This window comes from Polypterus senegalus, chromosome 5, assembly GCF_016835505.1.
Source record: "Polypterus senegalus isolate Bchr_013 chromosome 5, ASM1683550v1, whole genome shotgun sequence".
NCBI lineage: Eukaryota > Metazoa > Chordata > Cladistia > Polypteriformes > Polypteridae > Polypterus > Polypterus senegalus.
In genome coordinates, this window is record NC_053158.1 from 26347388 (window position 1) to 26362457 (window position 15070).

The following is a 15070-nucleotide window of genomic DNA, read 5'->3' on the forward strand; positions in this document are numbered from 1 at the left end:
AATTCAGTACGGAAGACCTACTGTACAGTTTCCCATGTGTAGCTGCTGACTCTGGTGATGAACTGGTATTAATGAAAACAGAAATAAAGACAAAGAGGCTAACCAGGAGATGAGAAAGAAAGAGATAATTAATGGAAAGTTAAAATCTAACAAATTAAGACTTATAAGAGACACACTATTGGATAAACACAAAGGAGGATTGGACCTAATTGATTGCAAACAGGATCGTCCTGACCACAATTTGCAGTGCCACATCAGCAAGGGGTCCGAATCGGAATCCACTTTATATGCAGTATTATGCTGTTATGTTGTAATTTAATGCAAGTTGTACACTGTTAGTGTGTTTATTGGTTTACAGGGTTCAGTGTTTTTAGTTTATAAATTAAACTGTACCGAATACCCGGTAATATGTTCAGAACAAAGACACGGCAGGACAAAGAAGTGGTTGCAACAACAGTTCACTCCTAACAGCATAAAATAATACATGAATGAAAAACAACAAAGAACAAAACTGAACAGGAAATATTTGCAATTACCTCTCATTGTTGTGGCCTTGAGGAACATCCTAAATACTTTGGTTCCCTAAACAGAATCCTCCTCTCTGCCCATGCTTGCACCTCGTCCTTATATACCACACCTTCCAAACCTTCTCATTTCCCCCTCTGAACCATCTAGAAATTTCCACCTACCCTTTCCAGCTCCTCTCTTCAGGGTACCACTCCTTTTCTTCCTTCTAACGTCAATCATTTCTTTGACTGCATTTTCCACAGTGCTCTCCGCCCTCCCCACTAGCCTCAACAGCCCCTCAACCACCAGAAAACACCCGGCAAGGATGCTACAATACTAATTATGCTTAATTATACAACTAATACGTACTTTAGAAACATTATTTATTTTGCTGTGTGTTAGATGGGATGAGCCATTCTGTGAGATTAAGGGAAGGAATACACAATGGGAGGTCTGAAGATCAAAGTACACCTTATGAGATGGATTTAGGAGTCATAGTGGACTTTTCAGAAGCCATTAAGAAGGCTAACAGAATGTTAGGTTATATAGCGCCTTGATGTGTGAAGTATAAGACCAAGGAGATTCTGCTCAAGCTTTATAACACACTGGTGAGGCCTCATCTGGAGTACTGTGGGCAGTTTTGGTCTCCAGGCTATAAAAATGACATAGCAGCGCTGGAAAAAGTCCAGAGAAGAGCGACTAGGCTGATTCCAGGGCAACAGGGGATGAAATATGAGGAAAAATGAAAAGAGCTGAGCTTTTCCAGTTTAAGCAAACAGAGATTAAGAGGAACCATGATTGGATTGTTTAACATTATGAAGAGAGTTATTACAGTGGATCAAGACTGCAAATGCCAAAATGAGTTCATCAAGAACACACAAACACAGTTGTTAAGGGTAAACTTCACACAGACATTAGAAAGTTTTTCTTCATACAAAGAACCATAGACACATGAAATAATCTACCATGTTGTGTGGTAAACAGAAGGACTTTAGGGACTTAAAACTTGACTTAATGTTATTTTAGGAGAATTAAGTGGATAGGAATGGTGAGCTTTGTTGGGATGAATGGCCTGTTCTCGTCTAGATTGTTCTAATGTCCTAAAAGAGAGAAATTGTTGATCTGGATTTGTATTCAGCTCAGAGGAGTGCGTCTTTCCTATTTCTCATCTCTTTTACTCATTCAAATATGAAATAATAGTGAGCCTATCTTATTGCTCTAACATCATTCCTCAGTTTAGTTATGAAGAAAACCCAATGTTTAATTACAATTACCACATATACTCGAGTATAAGCTGACCCGAATATAAGCCCAGGTACCTAATTTTACCTACAAAAACTGGAAAAACTTATTGACTCGAGTATATGCCTAGGGTGGGAAATGCAGCAGCTACTAGTAAGTTTCAATAATCAAAATAAATACCAATAAAATGACTGTACATTAATTGAGGCATCAGCTCATTAATTGAGCACACAGCCCAGAATGAGTCTCATAGAGGCTGCACAGCACCACAAAGAGCCCGCAGCAGTTCTTCTACTGCCCGCAGACCAAACCAGGTACAGTGGAACCTCGGGTCACGACCGTAATTCGTTCCAAAACTCTGGTCGTAACCCGATTTGGTTGTGACCCGAAGTAATTTCCCCCATAGGACTGTATGTAAATACAATTAATCCGTTCCAGACCGTACAAATTGTATATAAATATATATATATATATTTAAGATTTTTAAGCACAAATATAGTTAATTACACCATAGAATGCACAGCGTAATAGTAAACTAAATGTAAAAACATTGAATAACACTGAGAAAACCTTGAACAACAGAGAAAACTAACACTGCAAGAGTTTGTGCTATAGCGCTACGAACCGCTTGCTTAAAACACATTCTTTAATGAGTTTTAAGCACAGGGGAAAAAATGAACATTTGAAAAATCTGTACTTTAATAAACCACCAAGAAAAGTAACATTGCAACAATGCACACTACGAACCAATCGCTGTAAACAGAAGTAAAGTGGAGGTTAAAATCCAATAGAAAAAACTCTTCATTAAATACGAGGTTAAAACAATGCCTAATATATCTTTAAAAACAAGCCCAGTGCATTCTTTAACTGCCTTCTCGGCCTTATGTGGCCAGCCCTCTCTCTCTCTTGCTTACTCTCTTCTCGTGTGTGTGTGTCGCGCGTCTCCCTCGCGTGTGCGCGCGTGTGTGTGTCTGTCTCTGTGTGTCTCTCAAGCGTGTGTCTCTCTCTTTACGTGTGTCTGTGTGTGTCGCTCTCTCTCTCTCTCTCTCTCTCTCTCTCTCTCTTTATCGCTCGCTGCACAGGGAATGCACAGGGGGCAGTGGGACCTGACTCGAATATAAGCCGAGGGTGACGTTTTTCGGCACATTTTGGGTGCTGAAAAACTCGGCTTATATTCGAGTATATACGGTAGTTTAGTTTTGCCTCAATTCAAGTTCACGCTTTTTAGATTTCTGTCTATGTCCAGAATTACTGTTTTGGCAAATCATTTTTAGTCATCCCCTATTTTAGTTTACTAAAGCAGGTTCTGTTTTAGAGTCAGAAATTAAATGAAAGTTATCGTTATGTTTCAGAATAACATCCACTAATAGCAACATAGAGGGCAGAAAAGGATTTGGTCACTGCATAATCCCTAAAGACAGCAGGTCTCAAGATCAGTCCTGCAGGCGCCCTGTTGCTTCAGGTTTTTGTCCCAACCAATTTTTTCTTTTAATGGGACTCCTATGTAAATTAAGCAAGCTGCTAATGTCCAGTTTTTATATTAATGACAAACTGGTTAATATGAATATTTACTGAACAAAACAGAAATTTAAATGCAGAAGGCCTCTTTTGATTTTTTTTCTTTTCTATTTTCTGGGTATTTATGTAATTGCAATGGAAGGCAGGGGTTGACCTGCTTCACAAATAGGATGGTTACTTTTTCCAGGTGGGACAGCAATGTCAAAGGGCAGAGGGAGATCACCTATCAGGGCAGGGTATTCCCCTCCCAATGAACTACTTGGCAGCACCCATTCATTCGATTGCCCATGTGCATCCCAGTGGAGCAACCTGGGAATTGTCCTGATGGGCAGCCCTATTTGGTGCTGTCAGAGGGAATAGCCGACAGTAGATATTACTATCAATCAATCAATCAACATTTATTTATATAGCACATATTCATACAAAAAAATGTAGCTCAAAGTGCTTTACAAAATGAATAGAGAAATAGAAGACACAATAAAAGATAAACATAAGTCAACATTAATTAACATAGAATAAGAGTAAGGTCCGATGGCCAGGGTGGACAGAAAAAAAAAAAAAAAAACTCCAAAGGCTGGAGAAAAAAATAAATAAAAATAATAATATAATATTATTATTATATAATAAAATAAAAAAAAATAATAAAATACTATTCTGAGGGGCTTTTGCCTGACCTAGAATTGCTTCCTGCATGCAATGTTTTGGTACTGGAAATACTCCCAGGTCCAGCCTAAAAGGATCTGCCTCACCTATGACATGGAGTCTGAGTCAGGAAAGGAGGAGGACAAAGCTTGTCTAGGAAGTGTGCAGAAGAAAGGGAAAATGAAAGAAAAGCAGTTGTATTGGTGCTAATTTAAAGGAAAAAATAAACTGTGTGAACATATTTATTTAAATATTTTTGAACCCAGGGCTGTTGTTCCTGTAATTGTGGCTGGGGTTTGGGGATTTGTTATGCCCCCTACAGGCCTCTCATTAAAACAGCTGCCCATTAGGAATGACACTTGACTTGGTGTCTGCTATGTTTGCCATTAATGGTCTAATATTTAATAAAATTAAGAGAGTAATCTCCACAGAAAAAGCTCAACCCGGCTCGGATGGCCAAAGAATGGAAGGATGGGGGAAGGTAGCTCCTCTAGGACACTGCCTCCCCCAAGACATTAGATGGTGACTTCCCTGCAGCCCTCTGGGTGCCGTGGGTTCCACCAGGAGATGCTGCAGAAGGACCTGGGGATTTCTCTTTTCTGAATAGCCCAGAAGTACTCCCAAGTCATGGGGACGGAAGCCCCGAAGTACTTCCGGGCTGAAGAAGAGTCAAGTTCTCCATCTGACCCAGAAGTGCTGGCAAGTCATGTGGTTGGAAGGACAGAAGCACTTCTTGGTCAAGGTCTATATAAAGGACTGCTGTGAACCCAGCAAGCGAGCCAGGAGGAGGTGGACAAAGCTTGCTGGGAGGTGTGGAGGAGAAAGAGAAAGAGAAAGGGAAACAAAGAGTTTAACTGTTTATTACTAGTGACTGTGGTGGTAGAGAGCAATGGCACACACACACACACACCAATCACACACTAGGGAAACTTAGGATCGGCAATGCACCTAACCTGCACGTCTTTGGACTGTGGGAGGAAACACATGCAGACACGGGGAGAACATGCCAACTCCACGCAGGGAGGACCCGAGAAGCGAAGCCAGGTCTACTTACTGTGAGGCAGCAGGACTACCACTGCGCCACAGTGCTGCCCCAAAAAATACATATATTTCTTAATTTCATAGAAATTTAAATCCAACGGTAGTGTACCTTTTTCAATACAAAACAAAAGTAGGAACTTAAAGGGCATCTGGTTAAACAATGAGATCAATTAGAAGTAAAAATGACTCACAAAAGGAAAACCCCAGGAATGAACTTGAGAAGCTCTGCTTTAGAGGACGTCATTTAGGCATGTCAGTCAATCAAAATAATGAGACATGAAGTCTTCAGATTTGTCATTGAATACTATATCTGCTGTGACATTTGTGATTTGTGTATCTTAGTAATGTATTTTCCTCAAATAAATGGTCATTAATTATTTATATGCAAGGTAATATTAGTAAATCATCTTTATAATTGCATTTGTTTAAAAATACACTTTATTGATATTCTTGTTTTGTTATTTTGCTTGGTTCCAGGTTCTGGTGTTTTAAAGGTGCTGCAATTATAATTCTATTTTCTGTGAGCTTCTGTATTCCGGAGGAGTTCTTCAGTAAAGGTATGTATAGTTCTGCCATGCTGCTCCACATTCCACAAAGCATTTCAAGACAACATCTCAACAGCAAACATGAAGAAAAATATCTTAGCATCATCGTTCTTTGACATAATGCACTTTTGAGCAGTTCTATTGGAACACAATGAACTTGATAAATAATTTTATTTTGGAATTGCACTTTATAGGTTTCTATGAGACTTTTTCGATTTAAGGAAACAACAACACTAGATTTTATTTTTGTCACTGTAATCTTGAATGAGACCCTAGAACCGGGCCCTCAGTTATGGTCCTAGTGGTCCGCAGTGCCTGCAGGTTTTTGTTTCAATCAGCTTCGTAATTAGATGCCAGGCCTAACAGATAATAAAACGTGGTTTTTAATTATATGACTTGTTAGGGCTTTTATTCTTCCAAGACAAAAAATTTATTTTTTTTGTTTTCTGAGAACTTTATCCATGTTTTATGGTCCTTCCCTTCTCTTTCATTTATTTATAAACATTGTATTAACACAGATTCTTCATGATGTATGAGCACAGATTTAAATGGAAGCACGTTAGCTGGAGAGCTGCTGGTTCGTTTGTCATTTGCACCTCATTATTAATTGATGGTGATTGAACAAATCCTCTGCGGTGGGCTGGCAACCTGCCCGGGGTTTGTTTCCTGCCTTGCGCCCTGTATTGGCTGGGATTGGCTCCAGCAGACCCCTGTGACCCTGTAGTTGGGAAATAGCGGGTTGGATAATGGATGGATGGATGGATAATGGATGGATGGATGAACAAATCCTCATGATTAGTTGATGGCTGTTTAATAAAACAGGCCACAACTAAAACCTTAATGTAGCTATTTAACATTAAAATAGGCAATTAAGGTTACTGATTTGTAAGAAGCATGTTAACTAAAGCTAAGCCCAACAGATTTCTTCATCTTCATATATAATATGCTACTGTGGCTGTCCATTTGTCTGTCCAGGATTTTAAATCACCTGTAGCTTACAAATCGTTTCACCTATTGACCTGAAATTTGGTGACGTCTACTATTCACTTTCGGGGTGATGATTGACCTCCAAGGTTTTTCCCCTTTTCATTTTATTTTATTGTTGAATCCACTCTCAGTATCGGCCAGCAGGGGGGCCTTGCGGCACATGCGTACGGGTGCCGTTCTCATCCCTACCCCCTTCGCCGTCACTATTCTTGAGGCAGATTGAAGATTTAAGTGAAAAATTAAAGAAAACGTGCTAAGTAATTGCAGCACAAACACTGACTTAATCAGTTTTAACTCGAAAACAGGCTGATGAAAGAAGAGAAGAAGTGGGCCGCTAGGGTGGAGAATAGAAGAGCTGCTCAGGAAGCAGCAAGTGCATCTACCTCTGAGCAAATGAATGCTAAATGTACAGTGAAAGAGAATGAAAACTATAAGTCAAGTGTAATGTGCAGTGCGCCGTTACTGGTTAGTAAATAAATGGGTTCTGATTAGGAAACTGGTTAAAGCTAAAACCTGCAGCAACTGTGGACTGTAATTGAGTGCCACTGCCATAGAATTTCATTGCCACTTGTTGATCATCTGTTTGTATGTCTAGTAGTTCTTGTGTTTAGTGACCTGCAATGTTTCTTTGACGATAATAAAAAAAAGGAAATGGCTAACCAGGTAAGTGATGTTCTCAACTATACTGTATTTCCAGCATGTTTCCTGATCTGTGATTCCTCTATGATTCATACAGATCCTCCAGTTCTATTCCTACAATCATTTCTGCTGTCTGAATAACACGCTGCAGTTTATGTATCAAGTGAGCAGATTCATTGCCAAATCCATATTGTTATGGAGAAAAGGGGGTTGCTTTCAATAACAGCTCAATAAAACTGTACCAACTGGGACAGGTTGAATTTTTTGACAGATAAGAGTAGTTATGTTTTTTTTGATAGGCATCCCAAGAAATTTAAACGATTCCACCCTGTTGACTGTGACATCATTTAGAAGCTCTACAACCATTGCCAATATTTTTGAGGAATTCAAATTAAGAATGATGATGGTGCACCATCTGGCCTGTCGATCCAACTCCCTGCATTATGGCACCTCGACCCCATCTGTGATCAAGCCATTCAGAGTGGTGTCATCAGCAAACTTCAGCAGTTTAACAAATGGGAGGAGAGGAGACAGAAGAAAACCTTGAGGTGACCATGTGCTTGGGGTCAGGGGTCCTCAGTCTTCACTGTCTGATGTCTGTTCCTTAGAAAGTCAGAGATCCAGAGACATGTGGCTTCTGAGACGTTTGCTGAAGAAAAGCTCTGGTGTGATTGGAATTGATTCTTGATTGCAGTAATCCTGACTTTTGCAGATGGTGCGGCAACAAGCACCCCTTGAAGGGGTCTCCATTCTGTGCGGGATTGCACCAAAAGAACTGTTAAGACAGTATTGGAGAAGCTCAGGGGTGTACTCCTTGGTGACTTATAAAGCAAACTCTGCTTTTCACCGTGAACACGAGTGGACATTTACAGACCAGAGAATTGACTTATTTTCAGAGTCATTCTGGATTATTAATCCCATAACAATACTATATGTGAAAACACAGTTTAAACACATTTAATAATAATAATAATAATACATTTTATTTAAATAGCGCCTTTCCCATGCTCAAGGCACTTACAGAATATAAGAAAGAACGGCAGGGTATACAGTATATAGCGTAGTACAAACCAAATAAATAAATAAAGAACATTACGACAGTGAATTCAGAGAAAAAAAGCCTAACAGGCATCATAATTGATGGTCCAGCACACACACATACAGGTTACATGAGCATCTTGACAGAGAGGTAAACTGAGAGAAGGGGAATGAAGTCAAGTGGAGCTAAAAGCCTTCCTGAACAGATGAGTTTTAAGTTGTTTTTTAAAAGAATTCATGGAGTCAGCTGATCTGATTAATTTCGATAGGTCAATTTATATAATTACACCATGTATTGACAATGTACATCCTCTAAATGTGAATCAAACACCGTCTATAAATAATTTCTGTATATTTGTAGGATCTTGAAAGCCTTTCACACTTCTGTTAATATGAAGTGGCCAAGCACTGCATTACTTAACATTCTTTCATTCAGTTTCCTTAAAGTGATAAGATCTTCAAAGAGCTGCAGAGAAGCCCGTGCTGTACATCTACAGAAGGCTCTTCCCACTTGTTACCTTGTCACTATTGAACAATAAGAACATCATATTTTGACAGTGCAGTAAGATATTGAGATTATTATAGTAAAATCCAGTGTATAGTGATCACAACCGTGAGCAAGCTGTCAACTTATGGAAGGAACAGAAGTCAGAGACACACAGAGACGGAAAAAGACAGACAGACCGGTGTTGAGTTAAGAAAAATTATTTGTGGTCCAGCTACTTCATGTAATTTAAGTTTGTCTTTGCGTATAACTAGATTTGTGTTGTATTTTATTTAATACAAGTTTCTCTTTTTAAATGCTTATGGCATTTATGGCATAATTTTTGCTTTGTGCACAGCTAAGAGTACCATTCTTGATGAACCCAATTCCACTCAGTCATTCTACTTGTACTAGGAAGGTGCTGCACCACATTAAGCAAAACATAATAAAAATAAATACATTAAAAAATACCTCATTTTAAACAGTACCAAAATTTCCCATACTCAGATTGCAGAATTTGATAAATTAAGAACAGGTAGCTGTGTTGTGCATTTTAGTAGCTAACAGTTTTGATAAACTTTGTATATGTAAGTGTGTATGTATACTGCCTATACAGGTGTATGTGTGTTTGTGTAAATATTCATACACTGTTCATTTCTCCATTGCTAGGGTTGCCAGACGTCCCTTATATTTTCAAATTTCGTAATAAAAATATATTTTTACTACCGTTTTATGGTACTTTGTTGTAACTTTATAAGTAATTATACTTTCTTCTCTCAGATTCTCTTTTGATGAAAATAACTCAAGTGTAACAAGGAAACTAGTGTTTGCTGCCAGTTTGCAGCTTGTTTAGTTGCTGTGGTTGGCTGAGGACAGCGACACTCTTACCGTTTTTCTCTCCAGCTGTGCAGTTTTTGATCAGCATTGCAACATACAGCGACTGTCAACAAAGTGTGTTGTTACTACTTGCCATGGCCCACTTTTTTCTAACTTAAAAACTAATCTACCCATCCATCCCAAGATGCCAAAACATACGTGTAAATTTCGTGAGGAATATTCCAGCGAATGGACATTTATCAAACAAGGCAGAAGCTGTTTTGAAGCAAACTGTGGTGTATGTAACTGCACTTTCAGTAAATAATTTTCAAATGATTTTACTTTTGTTTTCCTCATAACCCATTAAAATCCTTGCTTTATGTTTTTAAGTTATGTCTCTACTTTTATATAATATATTGGTCTGAGTGTGTAGGGGAATGTATATATATATATATATATATATATATATATATATATATATATATATATATATATATATATATTGTGGAGCCAACCCAGACACAGACAGGCGGACATGTTCTTAATTACCACCACACGTTTATTATTTACAATATTTACAATAACGAGGGTCACTAACACCCAGTCCTGTGCACAAACCACACCAATCTCTCAGACCTGGCCACAAATGCCTTCTTCGGGCCGCCTCCACACCTCTTCTGCCTTGTCCTCCTTCCACCCGACTCTAGCGCTGAATGAATGGAGACGGCCCCTTTTATGCAGTCCCCGGATGAGCCCCAGGTGTTCCCGGCATTCCTCCCTTGGCCACGCCCCAGCGTGACGGAAGTGCCGGCTGTCCTCCCGGCAGCTCTCCGGGTGCCGTCCTAAATCTTCCCCCCAGCACTTCCTGGTGTGGCGGAAGTGCTGGGGTAACAGGTCCCCAAGGCATTGGGGCGCCTCCTGGCGGTGACCACGGGCCCCTACAGGGTGGAGCTTCCATGCCCTGTACCCGTGGCCCCCAGAGCAACCAGGAAGGCGGCCCCCACGTGATCCAGGGTGGGCTTTGACCCTCTTCCGGTTCCTCACGGCGTCCCGGCCGGGTCGTTGCCCCTGGCATCCCTGACAATCTATACTCAGCAAAAAAAGAAACGTCCCTTTTTCAGGACTGTGTATTTCAACAATAATGTTTTAAAAATCCAAATAACTTTACAGATCTTCATTGTAAAGGGTTTAAACAATGTTTTCCATGCATGTTCAATTAACCATAATCAATTAATTAACATGCACCTGTGGAATGGTCGTTAAGACCTTACCAGCTTACAGAAAGTAGGCATTTAAGGTCACAGTTCTAAAAACGCAGGACATTAAAGAGACTTGTCTACCGACTGTAAAAAACACCCAAAGAAAGATGCCCAGGGTCCCTGCTCATCTGCGTGAACGTGCATTAGGCATGCTGCAGGGAGGCATGAGGACTGCTGATGTGGCTAGGGCAATAAATTGCTATGTCCGCACTGTGAGACGCCTAAGACAGTGCTACAGGGAGACAGGAAGGACAGCTGATCATCCTCGCAGTGGAAGAGCCCGGATCTCAATTCCATTGAGCACGTCTGGGACCTGTTGGATCGCAGGGTGAGGGCTAGGGCCATTCCCCCCAGAAATGTCCAGGAACTTGCAGGTGCCTTGGTGGAAGAGTGGAGTAACATCTCACAGCAAGAACTGACAAATCTGGTCCAGTCCATGAGGAGGAGATGCACTGCAGTACTTCAAGCAGCTGGTGGCCACACCAGATACTGACTGGTACTTTTGATTTTGAGCCTCCCTTCATTCAGGGACACATTGTGAAACATTTTTAGTTTATGTCTTATGGTGTTGACTCTTTTACTGTTCATACAAATATTTACACATTAAGTTTACTGAAAGTAAAAACAGTTGAAAGTCAGAGGACGTTTCTTTTTTTGCTGAGTATATTATAATATATATATATACAGAGCGAGAGAGAGAGATATTTTAAGAGTGTCCCATATTTCTAATTTTCTAATCTGGCAACCCTATGCATTGCTGATAAGCCCTGCACTGTGCAGATTTCAAGTAGTCAGTGTGTATCTCTACCAAAACTTGCTTGCTTCTGCCATCTAGTGGAACGTAGAGGACATTGTTTCCACATAGACTTTTCTGCTGTGTTGTTTCTTAGATTACAAATTTCTGCAGGGACTCTGAAAAATGGCTAACAACTTTAATTTATTCACAGACAGACTCATAATTAAGATTCCAGGCCCCTTAATGTCTTATTAATTGTTTAAAATATTATGTCTAGTTACCTTTCATTACATTTAATCTTACTTTAATTCATTTTTCTTAATTAGATTCAGTACTAAATACTTTCACAACACAGAAACAATTGTAAAATGTCTTTTAATATGTTACTATGAACTACAGTAACAATACTGTCTAATACAATGTATAGATTTCATTATTAATATATCCAACCACTTAATCTCCATCCTAAAACCTGCTGTTTTTTATTACCTTATTTTTAGCGGTAGTAGGTGTTAAAGTCTCAGTGTTGTCAAAAGTGAAATATTTACTTGAATGACCATCTAGCATGCCAGAAGTTGCCACACCATGATAAACAAAAATGTGTTTTTAAAAACGTTTGCATATTTTCTTTCTTAACAAAATACCTTTTAAAGACCCTTTTGGTTTTGGGAATTTGCTTTAATGTTTTTCTGTTGTGGTTTCTGGGTTACATTGGTGTTTAGCAATCTTTCTGAAAGACTTCCTGTTACGATTCCTTGCTTGTTTTCTGGTCATGTCATTAATTCTGATTTCATTTCGGTGTCACCCATAACATTTAAGCAGGATGACATGATTACTACTGCACTATATACATTCAGTAACGTAGTCAACATCAGCTGAAGATTGATTGAAGTTTGTCAAACAGAGGACAATGTCCTAAAATGGACACCATACAGGAGCTCCTTCTTCTTTAATGGATTATCTCACAGATCAGACTACTAAATTAATCAACACACACACATCTTTGTACAGCAGCCTAAAACAACAAGCAAGACTCACAACCAAACAGTATTTGGTTCCTATAATTCATTATATTATACTTTGCATAACTTAAAAAAGGGTATAGTTAACATCTCTCTCTCTCTCTCTCTCTCTCTCTATATATATATATATATATACAGTTAGACAGACAGACAGATGGGTGTATTCCTTACCTCCGCTTAGCTAGCGAACAAGAGAACTACTTAACAGATTTAGATCTGTTTTTTCTATACTTTGCTTGAACAGTCCAGTTGATTTTGCGATTTCTCTTATCACGCTAACAATCATATCATACACAAACCCTGCTCTTCTCACTGTTAGGCATCAGTGCTACTACTGTGCTACTATAATGAAGTGCAATGCGTCACAAAAGATTCACTTTCTACATTTACAGTTGGGCTTCTTTATGGCTAATCTTGGTACAGTCAGTAATGAACATAGCGAAAGGTTTCACCAAAACATTGCAACGAAGGGCAAATGGAATCCATTAATCCATTGGAGAAGCATCAGGTGCTGAGCACAAATGAAAATCTGCAGCAAAAGATTTTTAGCTCGCTTGAACTAATGCAATGGGTCAGCATCATTAGTCGATTAAACCGCTACATTCAATAAAAGTTCATTGTAGGGTTCTCCAAATTCCTGCCTGATACAGTTAATCTGAAATTATATTTGTATTTATCTTGAAGCTGTCTATCATGATCAACAAAATGTTTTTGTAGAAGCAGCACTTCTGAAAAAATGTTTTGCCCAGCATAATCAAACTCTTCCCTAAAGCTGTGCAGCATCAACCACTGAGCCATTAATTTCTGAACTATGGTGATAATAAACGTTTTAGGACTGACTACAAAACATAACATTTTCAAACCAGTTTAGGATTACATGACAATAGCGCTAATCCTGGCAGCACTGGGTCCTCCTCATTGTCCTTTTTCACTAATACGCGGGCAGAGCCGCGGGGCATGACTAGTTTTCAATAAAATTGTATGCTTGGAAAGTTTAAAAGAGCCTTGGAATGCTTTGTCAGAATGTTTCAGTTATCTGCTTTGTGATTAGAGCTTCTTATTACAATTTTATGTTATGATAGCTTAAAGAACAGCTTAAAATGGAAGCATATTAATTTTGAGTAATACTTGTTATTTTTTTTTTCCAGCTTTATTTATCATCGGTGCTGCTGGAGCCCTTGGTTTTGTTCTCATTCAGCTTGTAGTTCTGATTGATGTTGGATATTTTTTGAACCTGATGTGGGAGAAAAAGACAACGGAAGGGGGTTCACGCTGTTGGCATATCGGTAGGTAAGACATATAATCCACGTGGGTGTCTATGAAATGTCTAAATATTCAAAGAAAGAATGATTGAAATATTCAGCTGACTCAGTGGCACAGTTGTTTGTGTTGCTATCTATCCGCTCCAGAGCCCTGCCTTCATTTCCAAGATGAAACACTGTCTGTGTGGACCCCATAGGTTTTCTCCAGATGCTGTGATTCCCTTCTGTATTCCAAACACATTTAATTTAGGCAAAATGATGCCTGCAAACTGGACCAGTATGAGTTAATGTAAGCAAGGGCATCTTGTGCTGGGCTAACTTGCACCTAATGCAGAAAGTATAGTCTTAGGCTTCCATTGACCCTGAAACTGAAAATTGGATGAAAGGTAAAATTACAATGAAACCAAAATTTGTTGTGCTTCTAAGTAAATCTGAATGACAGTCATAGAACAAAGGCACAAAATGTTGTGTCAGTTTATTCAGCATATAGTCTTGATGTTATATGCAAACTCCATTTCATAGAGCTTTGAAATGAAACACAGAGGTCCAAACAATTTCAGTAAGCTGTCCTCTGTCATAGTAATAGAATGTGAAAGAATTATCTTGAATATTGAAGACTTTGGAACTACTGTACATTTCCTCTCTTACATGGATAGCCTTGTTGGTTTAGTCACTTTGAGAATGCTAAGTCATTATACATTGTTATTTTATTCTGCTGAACTTTCGGTTTAGGGTGGCACAGTGGTAAAGCTGCTGCCTCACACTAAGGAGACCAGGGTTTATGTCTAGGGTCCTCCCTGTGTGGAGTTTGCATGCTCTCTCCATGTCTGTGTGGGTTTCCTCAGGATGCTCCAGTTTCCTCCCACAGTCCAAAGACATGCAGGCTTGGTGAATTGGCGTTTCTAAATTGGCCCTGGCGTGTGTTTTTGTGATGGGTGCGATGGACTAGCACCCTGTCCAGGGTTTGTTCCCCGCCCTGTGCTACCTTGGATGGCCTCCAGCAGACCTCCACTACCCTGTATGGGACTAAGCGGGTTAGGAAATGACTGACTGACTTTCTATTAAATCACTAAGATTTTAAAAGAAATACCATCCATCCATCCATTTTCTAACCCGCTGAATCCGAATACAGGGTCACGGGGGTCTGCTGGAGCCAATCCCAGCCAACACAGGGCACAAGGCAGGAACCAATCCTGGGCAGGGTGCCAACCCACCGCAGGACACACACAAACACACCCACACACCAAGCACACACTAGGGCCAATTAAGAATCGCCAATCCACCTAACCTGCATGTCTTTGGATTGTGGGAGGAAACCGGAGCGCCGGAGGA

General features: G+C 39.6%; 1 protein-coding gene across 1 annotated transcript in view; it reads left to right on the forward strand.

Moving 5' to 3' along the window:
• The first annotated feature begins 1989 nt into the window (after positions 1–1989).
• The window catches only part of LOC120530073 (serine incorporator 1-like), a 105385-nt gene continuing 92304 nt past the window's right edge, over positions 1990–15070 (forward strand). Inside the window, exons 1-3 of the mRNA XM_039754219.1 lie at positions 1990–2063; positions 5428–5507; positions 13625–13762. Of these exons, the coding sequence (XP_039610153.1) occupies positions 1990–2063; positions 5428–5507; positions 13625–13762 (292 nt within the window). The remainder of the gene's footprint in view (positions 2064–5427; positions 5508–13624; positions 13763–15070) is intronic.